General features: G+C 44.5%; 1 protein-coding gene across 1 annotated transcript in view; it reads left to right on the forward strand.

Moving 5' to 3' along the window:
• The window catches only part of SNTB1 (syntrophin beta 1), a 115,112-nt gene that overhangs the window by 97,313 nt on the left and 4,422 nt on the right, over window positions 1-13,377 (forward strand). Inside the window, exons 4-6 of the mRNA XM_042785977.1 lie at window positions 2,706-2,845; window positions 10,809-11,005; window positions 12,672-12,862. Of these exons, the coding sequence (XP_042641911.1) occupies window positions 2,706-2,845; window positions 10,809-11,005; window positions 12,672-12,862 (528 nt within the window). The remainder of the gene's footprint in view (window positions 1-2,705; window positions 2,846-10,808; window positions 11,006-12,671; window positions 12,863-13,377) is intronic.

Below are 13,377 nucleotides of genomic sequence, written 5' to 3' on the forward strand. Positions count from 1 at the left end.
TTTTATTAGATCAGCTGTTACAGTTGGAAAAACACAGACAAGCTTTCAGGCGCACAAATCCTTCTCCAGGTCTGAAATAGCAGCAGTGTTGCTTACACCAGCATTCCTTAGCAGTGAGACAGCTATGGTCCCAGCAAGGTTTAAAAAATGTGTTTTAAAGTGTGTGTATTGCGTGGCCTTTCTTACTGGGGAGGGTTCCTAGCAGGACACAGGCAAACTTCATTCTCCTCTCTCCCCTTCTCAGTATGCACCCTACAAACAGGGAATACGTCCTACAAGGAGAGGTAGTATAAGTTCACTTGTTCTTGAGAAAAAGTCTTCAGTACCTCATGACCGAGCCATGTCTTCTCCATAGTCAGGTTGCTATTGGGAGGGACTGGGGCAAAGCTGTGGGCTTTGCTCTGCAGGTGGTAACTGCAGGATCTGTGCTGGAAATTCTGGCTCCTAATGTTTATGGCCATCCAGCAAATAGTTGTGGGACCAGCTGGCAAAATGAGTCTTATTCCCTTTCTTGTGGCTGCTTTATAGGGAACAGTGTTTCCCAAAGTTTCTGGAGTCACAGTTCACTGACCAGCCACCTAATAGCAAAGCTGGCGACTGAAAACGCTGCACAGGCAGGATGGTTCTGCAGAAAAGCTGTGATCAGCTTCTCATAGTCTTTGGATGGCTTGTGGTCACAGAATTGAAAAATAAGAAGTAACAGCCCAGCACACTGCCTGCTTACTCCTCCAGATTATGGATCTGGACATCCTGCTTTTTCACTGTATGAGAGATTTCATATTTATCTTCCTCTTCTTTTCTGGAAATCTTCAAAAGTATGTACTAATTCTTTAACTTTTTAGTTAAACAATACAGACAGGTGTTCAAAAATTCAATGTTAACATTAAGGGTAACATTTAGTAAACATTAACATTAACTGTAACATTTATTTCTATATTCCCGCTCTAGGAACTGGGGTGTTAACTGTAGTTAATAACTGTGGTATTAAGAAGCTGAGGATGCTTTTTGTTCATGTGAATATTTCCAGGGTACACAGGCTGCAAGAACTCTGGATTTTGCCTTCTTTCTGGAGTGTATTAATAGGTGTGTTCATTATGTGGCTTCTCTATTCAGCCCTGTTTGAAAATGAAAGGTTGCTTTTCAAGAAACTGTCACCACAAGAAAATTGTAAATAAGTATTGATGCTTCTGAAGAGTGTAAAAGGATGAACTGTTTATGACTTTAAGTTGATTAACACACAGACATGAACAACCATTGAGTATGAACAACCAAGTAACTGTGTAAACAGGAATACAATTATTGGAAAAGCTTAATCCAGAAGGAAAAATACCTCTTAAAAACTATGCAAGCCAAAAATCTTAGTTTAAGATCTGCTTTGGACATTGGTGTTTTGGTGTGAAGCTATCTTGCAACTGTATTAAAAGTCCGTAAAAGTTTAGGAATATGTCGGACCCTGTCTTCATATAAAATACAAGTGTTTTAAATGTGGTTCTCAATCTGAATGCATCACTTAAGGTACATTGTACTTAAGGATCCGAATCACCATTCCTGGCTGGGCCACTCCATATGTTTCTCCAGCCAGTGATGTGCCCAGTGACACATGCCCATGGCAAGTAGGCTGGCATCGACCATAAAACAGTGTAGACAACTGCTTCTCTTTCCTGGAGAAGGTTTTAATGGAGGAGCTATGTAGACAACCAGATTCTGTGGTGAATCTCAGAATTTTTTTCATTCCTTTTAGTACCCAGTCAAGATGTTTGGGTTTGAAAGCATGGCTGTGAGCATTACTGCATACGTTTCTTTTTCTTTATGTGTACTGAAAGGAAAGTGATGAATTTGTCTGTGAAAGACAAGAGCTCCATTCTTCCTTGAAACTAAGACCCTTTCATATTCCCACCTATTTTAAGACACTTCTACGCTTCCAGAGTAGAATGGTCCCATAATGGTGACTGTGTAGCCATGTGGACTACCATGTTTAACCTGCAAAATACAATTCCACATCTGGATTCTGCAGCAGGTAAAGGGCTCTGATGCCCCAGTCTTCAGACATTTACAGATGGTTTGAAATGTGGATGCAGATCCATCACTGAGTCAATACTTCACATCAATTCCATGTTTAGGTTGGATCTCTTAATAAACTGTCAATTCCAAAACTGGAAGAACAGTATGAAGAAAGGAGAAGCAATGAAAATGTGAACTGCTGAGTAAAAAAGTGGCTGCTTCCAAACCACTATTTTTTACTACCTGACACTCTTCTTTAATAGCGATGATGTTGCAGCTTTTTTCACTCATGAAAATAGAAGCATCAACAGCAGTGTCCAGCACTCAGGTTAATGTGCCAGCTACGCATGAATGGTGCACATTATAAATATACATTTAAGGTCCTTTCATGTATACCACAGCTAAATAACAGCTCTGACTCGCTGTTCTTCCACTACTGCATTGATGGAGTAGCCTGTAGTAAGCAAAGGCTGCAAAGAGGGCTGGAAATGGCAGTGCTAATGAGAGCAGCAGATGTCATTGCACTTTACTCCATTTCTGTTGCAGCTGGTTATAAATTCAGTTGGGAGATGCCAAAAATTCAGAGAAGTAAAACTCTCTTTTGTTCATTATCTCACCCAGGACTTGACATGTTCATATTGTCAGGCTCTGCATGATGGTAGCTTTGTCTCTTGTTGTTTCACTGAGACTTTGCTCTTTTTCAGGTGCCAGGAGACAACGAGAAGCACTGGAAGCCAGTGTTAGTAGTCTTAACAGAGAAAGACCTCTTAATATATGAGAGCATGCCGCGGATGAAGGAAGCTTGGTTCAGCCCTCTGCATACCTACCCCCTGCTAGCCACCAGGTATCTCTGCTTTTTTATTACAACCACTTCAAGAGTAGTGGGGACAGCTGAGACAGCCAGGAACAGGTATAGCTGCTGCACAGCTATATACCACACATGAAATGTTGTGGTGTGAGAAGCAGATTCATCAGTGGGCTGATGTGCTCAGCTTCTCCTCTGTTTCAAGTTCTGGCCGAGGCTGATGGCCAGAAGCACACCAGAAGGATTATGGATGTGGCCATTTGGCCTGGATTCAGTGGCAGGAGTGCTGAAAAAGCTGAGAACTTTATCTCCCAAGATTTCTATCTCAGTGTGCAGACCTGAGGGCTTAGCAGAAGCACTCAGATTTTCAGCTGTTCCTCCAGGCTGAAAAAAAGTGAAATTGTTGCCCTGAGTTGGACGTGCTGGTGTGACAGTTCGGCACCACTGGTTTGGGGCTTTTTGAGGATCACGCATGTGATGGAGAGAATTTTAGCACTGACCCTGTTCCTGCTCTAGCAAATTTGATTCCTTGCTTTTTTAGCTTAAAATGCTGAGCTTGGAAGACACATTCTTGAATCTAGGTTGGAAATAACCATCTGCATTATTTTGAAGGTATCCATTCAGAGAGAGCTTTCCTGTGGTTGTCTTTATGCAGTGGAAACTGTGCTTCTTGATGTGAATCTTAATCACATTTCTCTGCCAGTATGATCAGAGGGCTTAAGAAAGAGCTGTTGTTCCATTGTTTTGTCCTTGCTACAGGCCTCTGTTATACCATTTTCAGTGAGTTCTCATTCAGAAGGGCTGGTTGAACATGGCCAAAAGCAGTGAGTCTCTTAGAGCACTCTCATTAGTTAATTTTTGTTCTCGGTCTCTTAGTTCTCTCCTCAAATGAACTGAGGCTTTGCTGCTAAATCATTATATAAAATTGAACTTGGTGAATTACACTGGTGGTTGTTTTGTCCCAGTCTGCCTACCCATGGTGGAGCTTTCAGGCTTTGTGGGAAGCCAGCCTCTGACTCACCCTTTATTACTATAATGTGAGGCGAGAGCCCCAAGCTTTGCAGCTTGCAGCCTGTTACATGGTGTGGCAGTAAAGGTTGACAATTCCAGGTGACAATTCCTGATGAAAACTTGGTAAAGCACTGGAGCTGGAGGTTGTGTCCAGGTGTATCACTAAGCCTTAGAGTTTGTGAAGCAAGAGTAGCCCAGCAGAAGGTGATGCACCTCCTCCCTACTGCTTTGGGGTGTCATTTGTACATGGACCCAAGTCCTCCTCCTTAGAGTGCTGGGAGATCCTACAGTGCACCCTGTCCCTTCCTGCCCACATGTCATCATGTGTAAAGACACCCCTTTGGTGGGTATCACCAGCCCCTGTCATCAGTGGCCACAGATTTACTGTAGCAAACAATCCAAGTCCTCATCTTGGAGGGCTTGTTATTTAATTACTTTTTCTCAGGAGTTCATATTTGATAGCAGACTGGCTTGCCTTCGGTGGGGATAGTCATCTCCCTGTCCAGTGAGATTCCCATGTGAGTGGAGGAACATCAGCATTCAGGCTGGAGAGGAATGAGAAGTTGCTCAGCACAGACGTCAGGCGGCTGACAGACTGGGAAAATGGTCTGTAAAGGAAGACAGGATGTGGTTCATAAAGGATGAGTGCAAAGTTCAGTGCTGGGGAATAATCAACTGCACTCATTTGGGGTGGAAAATGAGCAAGGAAGTAGTTGATCTCCCAGGAAGCATCTGGGAAGTGTGGAAAAATTCCTTAAATCTATGGCATTATGTTTTTGAGAGGGGAAAATAAAGACAATCTTCTTGGGTTACAGCAGAAGTGTTGCATGTTGGGCAGTAGTAATCATACCTAACAACGGAGCATGAGTAAAGCCTCAGGTGATACACTGCCTTCATGTGAGGCATTGCACTTCCAAAAAGATGCCAGTTAACTGTGGAAGGTCTAGAAGAAAGCAACGCAAATGTAAGACCTAGAAAACACTATCAGTAGGGGAATACTTATCATAGAATCATGAATGGTTTGAGTTGGAAGGGACCTTAAAGATCATCTAGTTCCAGCCCCCCTGCCATGGGCAGGGACACCTCCCACCAGACCAGGTTGCTCAAAGCCCCGTCCAACCTGGCCTTGAACCCTTCCAGGGAGGGGGCAGCCACAGCTTCTCTGGGCACCCTGTGCCAGTGTCTCACTGCCCTCACAGTAAGGAATTTCTTCTTTATATCTAATCTAAATCTATCCTCTTTCAGTTTAAAACCGTTACGCCTTGTCTTATCACTACATTCCCTGGCAGAGTCCCTCCCCACCTTTCCTGTAGCCCCCTTTAAGCACTGGCAGGCCGCTATCAGGTCTCCCTGGAGCCTTCTCTTCTCCAGGCTGAACAACCCCAACTCTCTCAGCCTGTCCTCACAGGGGAGATGCTCCAGCCCCCTGATCATCTTCGTGGCCTCCTCTGGACCCGCTCAAGCAGGTCCATGTCCTTCTGATATTGGGAGCCCCACAGCTGGATGCAGCACTGCAGGTGGGGACTGATGAGGGCAGAGTAGAGGGGGAGAATCCCCTCCCTGGACCTGCTGGCCACGCTCCTCTTGATGCAGCCCAGGACACAGTTGGCTTTCTCAGCTGCAAGCGCACATTGCTGGCTCATAGTCAGTTTTCCATCCACTGATACCCCCAAGTCCTTCTCTGCATAACTGCCCCAACTCGTGCGGGAGCTTTTACTTGACCTTGTATGTGTCCTTGTTGTTACTTAAGAAAACTTAGTTGTTTAATCTAGAGAAGTCCATGGAAAACATGTCAATAGTTTTCAGGTATGATGATGAGACACGGGGAGTACAGGGGAACACATTCTCCAGGTCTCTCCTGGATACAACAGGACATAGTTTGCTGCATTTGTGTCAGGGGAGGTTCGGGGTAGGTCCTGGAAAAAACATGGTGTGCGGGTGAGGTACTAGATTAGATTCTCTAGTCAAGGTTTATGAGCCTCATCACTGGGGACTTTGAAAGACGGGTGACACTGTAAGCCTCAGGTGTGTGTCGGTACCGTTAGCCCTGCTCTGGGAAGGGGGGAGTGCCAGCTGACCTCCTGAGAACCATTCCTGCCTCATCTCTGTGCTTTCTTATTAATATTGCTGTGAATTTAAGACTCAGGTAAAAAGACAGCAGATATACAGAACCTGACATTCAGAATAGAATGGCAATCTGATATATACATCTAAATACATGCGTCTCCAAGGTGAGTAGATTACATAAATTGACAGATTCCCTAAATCATTACACCTACTGTTTTGAATGATTTTGATTAAAACCCTGCAGGATCCTGCTTTTATTGTCTGTCACGCTGAGTACAGTTATACCAAAAAATACACAGGGTTTGCTGTCGGTATTGACTGCTGTGCTCATGCTCGGGCAGTGATTACCCTCCTCGTGACAGTTTTTTAATCCCCTCTGTGCATTGATCAGTGGAATTTAGAACTTTTCACCTGGAAAGTTTGCAGACCACATGTTGTAATCTTGGCTGCTCCTATCTTTCAGATTTTTATGAGTCCTTGGGAAAACATTTTTGCTTAGCTAATGCATATTTGAAAAGCTGCTGAAACTGGAAAACTTCGATGCCAGATACTGTACAGAGTCATGCTTAATCTACCCAAGACATAATGAGCAGAGAAAATTGGAAAGTGGTAGAAGGATTACAATCTTCTTACAGTATTTTAACAGCAGAATTTCAACATGCCCTTTTTGTGTGTTGATAAGTTTGCCTTCAACCTATGGATCCTATTAAGACCTAAAAATATTTTCTAGTCAGTCTTTCTCAGCTTTGTATGGAATATAAGTAATAGCTCAAATAAAACTGAGATCAGGAGATTTAAGTTGTTCCTTTAAATCTCTGCACCGGGAGGCACAGCAGCTGGCTCACAGCCCTGACTCCAAGGACCTTTTTGTCATAATCTCTGTTTCAGTGTTTCCTTATGCCTGAATAACAGTGCCTCCCTCTAGCATGGGAATGGGGCTTAAGTAATTACATCTTAAATGTTTGCAATCAAATTCTGTTATCTATCATAGCCAGATATGAAATGAAAGAAAAAAAAATAAAAAGCAGGCTATGTTGGACTCTGATTAAAGATCAGGTAAGTAGCTTTTGTGTGAAGGTGAGGTCTGTAACAAGAAAGTATGAAAGCAGCTTGATAGCTAATGCCATGGAAAGTTGGGAAAGGAGTTTGGGCACTGGTTAGTCATCTGTGCAAGTGGGCAGAGGGGCGGGCAGAGACCACAGGGGACCCCGAGCACCCCAGGGACAGTGTACAAGGTGCTGCACAAGTTCTCCGCTTGTCTTCCTGGGGCGGTGAGAGTGGTTGTGGCTCCCTCCATACAGAGCTTGGATGAATTGAGAGCATGTGCAGAGCAGGTTTCAAATGCTAAGTCAGGGTAAGGACTGGCTTCAACATAAGAAAGGTCACACGATAGTGGCTTTCTACTGGGCAGAGCTGCATGGCTGTTGATGCACTTGTGTTAAGTCTCTTCTGAGCTAAACCTCAGGTGAGCAGCTGAACGCTTGCTTTGAATGTCAGTGCTGGTTTTACTGTCATTTTCGAAGAGGCCATTAGGATTCGGTGTTGCAGTAAATAGTTGAAACTCTTCTCATAGCATTAGGATGAGAAGCAGGTCCCAGTGCATCTCACCCAGCACCAGCACTTCATGTTGGAACATTCCCATCTTGCTATCACACATTTGCAAAGAATAGTGCTAAAACGGTCCCCAAAACATAGAGACACAAGGGAGAAATTAGAGAAGATTAGCAGTGTCTCCCTGGCTCCCTGGAGCATGCCAGGAGTTGCATTTTTACAGCCACTGCCTGTTATCTGTGCACTGTGCAAACAGACTTGATGGTGACCAACCTTCTCCTGCCCTCTTGCGGCTCTGGCTGCTTGAGGGAAGCGTGCTCAGGCTCCTGCATGCTCACAGACATCTCAGAAACCTGCACCGAGCCAAGTAACCTTCAGGGATTGCAGGTGAATTTTACCAGAGCTGCCCCTGGGGTGCCTTTTCAGCATGGGGGTGCAGCATGCACCATGCATACAATCTCTGCTGTGGTCGGAGTGACAGGAGGTGAGGGTGAGGGGAAGCCTTCTGTGAAGTTTCTAAGACTGTATTTTGCCTTTTAAGGTATTTTTGTGATCTTTAGGATAACATATCTTTCATGTAAATGGAACAGCTCACACGAACGCTACTTTATTAAAGCTTAAGAATCCTTTGACCTGTACCCAAATACATCAGTACTGACAGCTGGTACATAAATAATATCAAATGTTTCCCTGCATATTTTCCAAAGTACAGTCTGGAGTTGTATGATAGAGAAGGATTTTTAAATAGTGAGACTGGATTTTTAATAATGAGGGGATAATGCAAATGAGAAGGCAGGCAAGAAACAATGTTCATGTTGGATGCATCCACATACTTTAATTTGTAAAGTATATCTTCATTCTAACCATATGCTGAAAAACCTACAATGCCGGTGCTATGGATAAAGCCTGAAGATGAAGGGGAGCAGGGGAGTGGATTTGAAAGGAAATAAACCATTGGGACCATCTGTCTGTCACACGTTCAGTACCACAAGTATTAAGAAACAATCTTTAGCACAGCTGAGGAGCACTGTATAAAAGACATGACCCAGAGAGAAGCTGGAATAGTTTATTTTTGATGACAAACTTGATGTGATTTTCCAGGCTGCTTTCCCGCAGTCGCCCCTGGCAGCAGAAGGCAGCACGAGAGCGGTGGCTGTGCCTGTGCCTGGGTGACTGGCCGGGGACAGGCAGCAGCAGAAGTCACCAGAGATTTCAGTTCCTGGTCTCCTGTCTTAATTATCAATATGCAGCTTTCCCTCAGAGTTTGAACCTCCTCACACCAAATGAAAGTGAATTCAAGTTTTTGGGCTGTTTGCTGCTTACTCCCTGACTAAAAAAATCTGCCAGGGGTGCAGTCAGGAGGCCTTGAGTATCAAAGCTGAGCAGGGTATTAATGCAGCCCTTCTAGAGGCAAAAAAAAGCATTTGAGGAGCGTGGTGGTGCCTTTCTGGAAGAGATTTTCCTGCCCAGACACAGGGCAGGGCAGCTCTGACCGGGGTACTCTGCATCTCGCTTCCTGGGACCTCCTGGGACCATGGAATCAAGGCAGATGCTCAAAATCCAAAGAAAGTTACCACGAACCTGAGCATGAACAAATCTTTCAAACCTTCTAGCAGGGTATGAAGGAGGGATGCATCTGTTTGGCACAGTGCGCATCCCAAATGTCAGCACGGACTGCCAGGGAATTGGAGGAAATTTCAGATGCCCTATGGTTAGTGTTTCAATAACTGAACAGCTAAAGCTGTGCTTTTTCTTTACTTTCTGCTTTCTTTGTTCCTATTAAAACATCTCTGTTTGATGGCATACTTCTACAGTGTCAGCTAACAGACAACTATTCTCCCAGATGCAAAACAATAATTTGAGGGTGAATTAGCATTCAGTAGATGATTAGTATAATCTAATGTTTTATCCTTCAGCACAAGTATTCTACTACCATGTTACATACTTACTTTATAGTCTCATATGCAGTGTATTGTTTGACTATAGAAAGGGAAACAGAAGACACAAGACAGAAAAAAGCTTTTCAGAAAAATACAATTTTGTGACTCTCTCTGAGGGCTGGTCTCTGAATCTCAAAGAGTCATGAGCTCCTCTGAACCAGTGTCACGTCTGTCCTGGTTGGGGCTGGACTAGAGTTCCCGTTGGTCTGGCAGCGGGAGGAGCTGCAGCCCCCTGACACCCCAGGGGTTGCCCAGGGCCCAGTGCCCTCACCTGTGTGCGGGGGCGGGGGGAGCACAGCTGGAGGGCTGGGCCCCGATTGGCTGATAGTCCATGTCACGTGACATTGTGCTCACTATATAAAGGCAGGAGAGGGCTGGGAGGGGCTGCCACTTGTTGGAGTGTGGCTGTGGGGCCTTGGTGTTTGGGATTGCCAGCTGGGAGCAGGTGAGTGTCGGTCGGTGGATGGTGAGCAGCTGTATTGTACATTACCTGTTGATACTGCTGTCAGCGTATTATTCTGTTACTGTTATTCAACTGTTTTTATCTCAACCCGCGAGTCTCCCTTTGCCCCTCCGATTCCCTCCCCGTTCCCAAGTGGGGGGAGGGTGGGTGAGCGACTGCGTGGCATTTAGCTGCTGAGTAGGCTCAAACCACAACAGTGTCCCTCAGTGAATTCTGTATTTGCTGTCCACACTTCTTCAGGGAACAAAAAAAAAAATGCACCTAAAAGGGCAGTCTCAAGGAAGAATTAAATATTGTGAGTTGCTGATTTTCTCACTCAGAAATATTCCCTGCCATTAGTGTTTGCCCAGATGAATAAACCTTTCCTGGTCACAGATCAGCTGTTGATGCCAGGCAAAAAAATGTTAATTGCAGCAAAATGTGAGAGAATTTCAGATTGCAAGTAGCTGCACCATTTTGCATTTTATGGGTTCCTTATGGGACAAGTAGGCACAAGACAGTACTTTGGCATCTGTGTATTTTACAGAACTTCTACTTTATCCGACAGCAGTTATTGTTGAGTTTGTCTGCAGATGTTTAAGCTTTATGGCAAATGCTGCTTGAGTGTGAAAGTTGGGTTCAGCAGCCTCACCTGCACGAGCGCTTGTATCTGTGCACCAAACCCCATCACCACAGACCAGTCGGTGATTTCTCTCGGTCCCTCATCCAAAGCAACTCATTAGGAAATTTTGGGATGTTCCCATCATTGCCTGCATGTCTGGCTGCTTCTGTACTCGCTCTCCTGGACCTTCAGTCTTCTGAGTGTCACAAGGAGTCACTTTAGGCTCAAATACAGAGGAGATGTAAGGTCTTGAGCTCCCAGCCACATGCATTTAGGAACGTATAAAGCAGAGCTGTGCGCAGGTAGGGATTTTGGCACAGTATGCTGTGTCAGCGTTCCAATCCATTGTATTTTCAAACCCCTTTGCAGGTTGGTCCATTCTGGCCCAGGAAAAGGCTCACCACAGTCAGGGGTGGATTTGTCTTTTGCAACCCGTACCGGTACAAGGCAAGGGATTGAAACCCATCTGTTCAGGACGGAGACAAGCCGAGACCTCTCACTGTGGACGAGGAGCGTAGTGCAGGGCTGCCACAATTCTGCGGAGCTCATCACAGAAATCACCACATGTGAGTAGCACCTGCAGCACCCCTCTCCATACCTCCTCGTGACACTCGCGTGTAGTTCAAACTCCTTCTGCTAGAGGTCATTCATTTAAAAAAATACATATTTAGGTTTCTGTGTGTTTAAAATATTGTCCCCTTGGTTTCTGAGCCAGTCCCATCTGGTGTGGTACTGTGGCCAGTGACACAATCACTGTCACTCTGACTTTTGATCTTGATTTCAGCATGTTGTTTCAGACACAAGTCTGTAGTCAGCCATATAGGGCTGCATGTCACGGAGGAATGATCATCAGAGGTTTTTTTCAGAAACCCACAGAAAAGAGCATTTTTTCTGAGATGCAGGTGACTCCTGAGAGCCTGGCAGGAGTTTCTCCTGCAGAGGGAGGAGGCAGAGGAGGACTGGCACAGTCACAAGCATGAATTGGTCATTTATTCACCCAGAGAAGAGTGAAAAAATACAAACCACTCCAATAGCCACATTTTGACGGCTAGTCATTTCCCTTCTGAACATCAGGGTGTCACTTCTCAGCACTTCTGTACATGCAGAATCGACTGGAATAAAAGTAATATCGGCTGCAGATGCTCTGGAGTGATGCCCTGCTCGGCCGGATGGCTGATAGCCTGGGTTGGCTCTGGGGCTTTGAAGCTGTGCCTTTCTCTTGAGTGCCCCCAGGATTTGGGAGTCCTTCCCCTGCTAGCCCTGCAGTTGGCAGGCCTGTTAAAGTTGAACATCATCTCCCCCCATAGCCTAAAAATGTGAGAGCGAGAGCCAAAGCACAAATCCGCTCCAGGACGAAGGGCGCCTCTGATTTCATGAGGGCGGCCTCTGACATGGAAACCACCTCGAGGGCCTGTCCGTCTCCTCAGCCCAGTGACATGGATGCTTTTCTTTCCAAAGGCAGGTGGAGAACATCAGCTCCTTTTTTATCACAGTGCTTTTATCCCAGTGCCAGGGACCCTTTGTGGCAGAATTATTTGCAGGAAAGGTGGTGGAAAAGAGAATCGGGGATGTGAACACCTAAACTCTTAATTTTTTAATTTGGATCATGGCCTTTGTTTCTGAGCTGAGGGGAGGATGCAGACTTTCTGCTGCAGTAGCTATTATATACGATTATCTGGGCCCTTTTTCAATTTCCACAACACTAATGAGGACTTTGGAGCATCTTCATCTTTGTCAAAATACTTTGGGGAAACCCTTTACAGCTTTTAATTTTCTTGTGCATTGTGCATCGTGTTTATTGATTTTGGCTATGTCTGTCAGATGTAAGAAAAGTAGCTGTGATTTTGTCAAAGTTTAGAAGGGGGAAATGCCAGCCTGAGCCTTTTTAAACTTCAATAGATTGGTTTTGTGTCAGCATGCAGATAGATGCTGCAACATAAAGAATGTAGTATCCACTGCTGAATTCACCACCGAAAGAACTGCCATCAGTACTGGTAGCTACAGTTTACACCGTTACTAACAAACCTTGCTTGGACTTTGCACTGAACAGAAAGATTTCTGTTGGTTTCCCAAATCTGCAGATTTACACTTAGAGCATGATTAGCCCAGTTTTAGGAAAGGGTAATTTCTGCAAGGTAGCGTTGATATTGAATGTAAAATGCAGCTATCTGCAGCCAATGGAATTTGTTGCTTTTAAGAATGTGACAGACTAAATCCTGTTTCCTTCTTCAGCTTGCACATATAAAAGCCAGGAGTGCCGTTTGACCATCCATTACGAACATGGATTCTCTCTTACAACTGAACCGCAAGATGGTGCCTTCTCTAAGACAATTGCACAATATCCCTACGAAAAACTGAAAATGTCCTCAGATGATGGGATAAGGATGCTTTATTTAGACTTCGGAGGAAAGGATGGAGAAATTGTAAGTACTGCGTTTAGCAGAGATGCATGTTACCATCTCTTTGGTGGTCCTTCATGCTGTGGGGTTAGAGAAGCATTAATGGAAGTTGGACTAGATGATTGTTACAGGTCCCTTCCAACTGAAATATTCTTCTCTGTTCTATTCTATTAGCAGCTGGTCAGTACCGGGTTCTAGTACCAGTATTTGGGCACAGTGCTTTCTAGTACAGCATGACGATCTGGTTTTAGAAGGAGATAAACTAAAAAGAGAGACAAAATGGTAAAACCATGTCAAGAGGGATGAAAGATTTCTTACATTTAAGAACAAATAATATCAATATCTAAATAGCCAGATGTTATAATTTTTGTATGTATCCATTTCATTTTTCAAATGACTGCGGGTGGAAGAATTTAAGAATGAGATATTCTTAATTCCAGCATACACATAGGGACTTTATGTTATGACAAGCTATGGTTTAGACATTTTTGAACATCTAGTTGCTGAAAAAAACTGACAACACCAGATGTTGCTCAAAC

The sequence above is a fragment of the Tyto alba genome, unplaced genomic scaffold, assembly GCF_018691265.1.
Source record: "Tyto alba isolate M040663 unplaced genomic scaffold, T.alba_DEE_v4.0 Super-Scaffold_9, whole genome shotgun sequence".
NCBI lineage: Eukaryota > Metazoa > Chordata > Aves > Strigiformes > Tytonidae > Tyto > Tyto alba.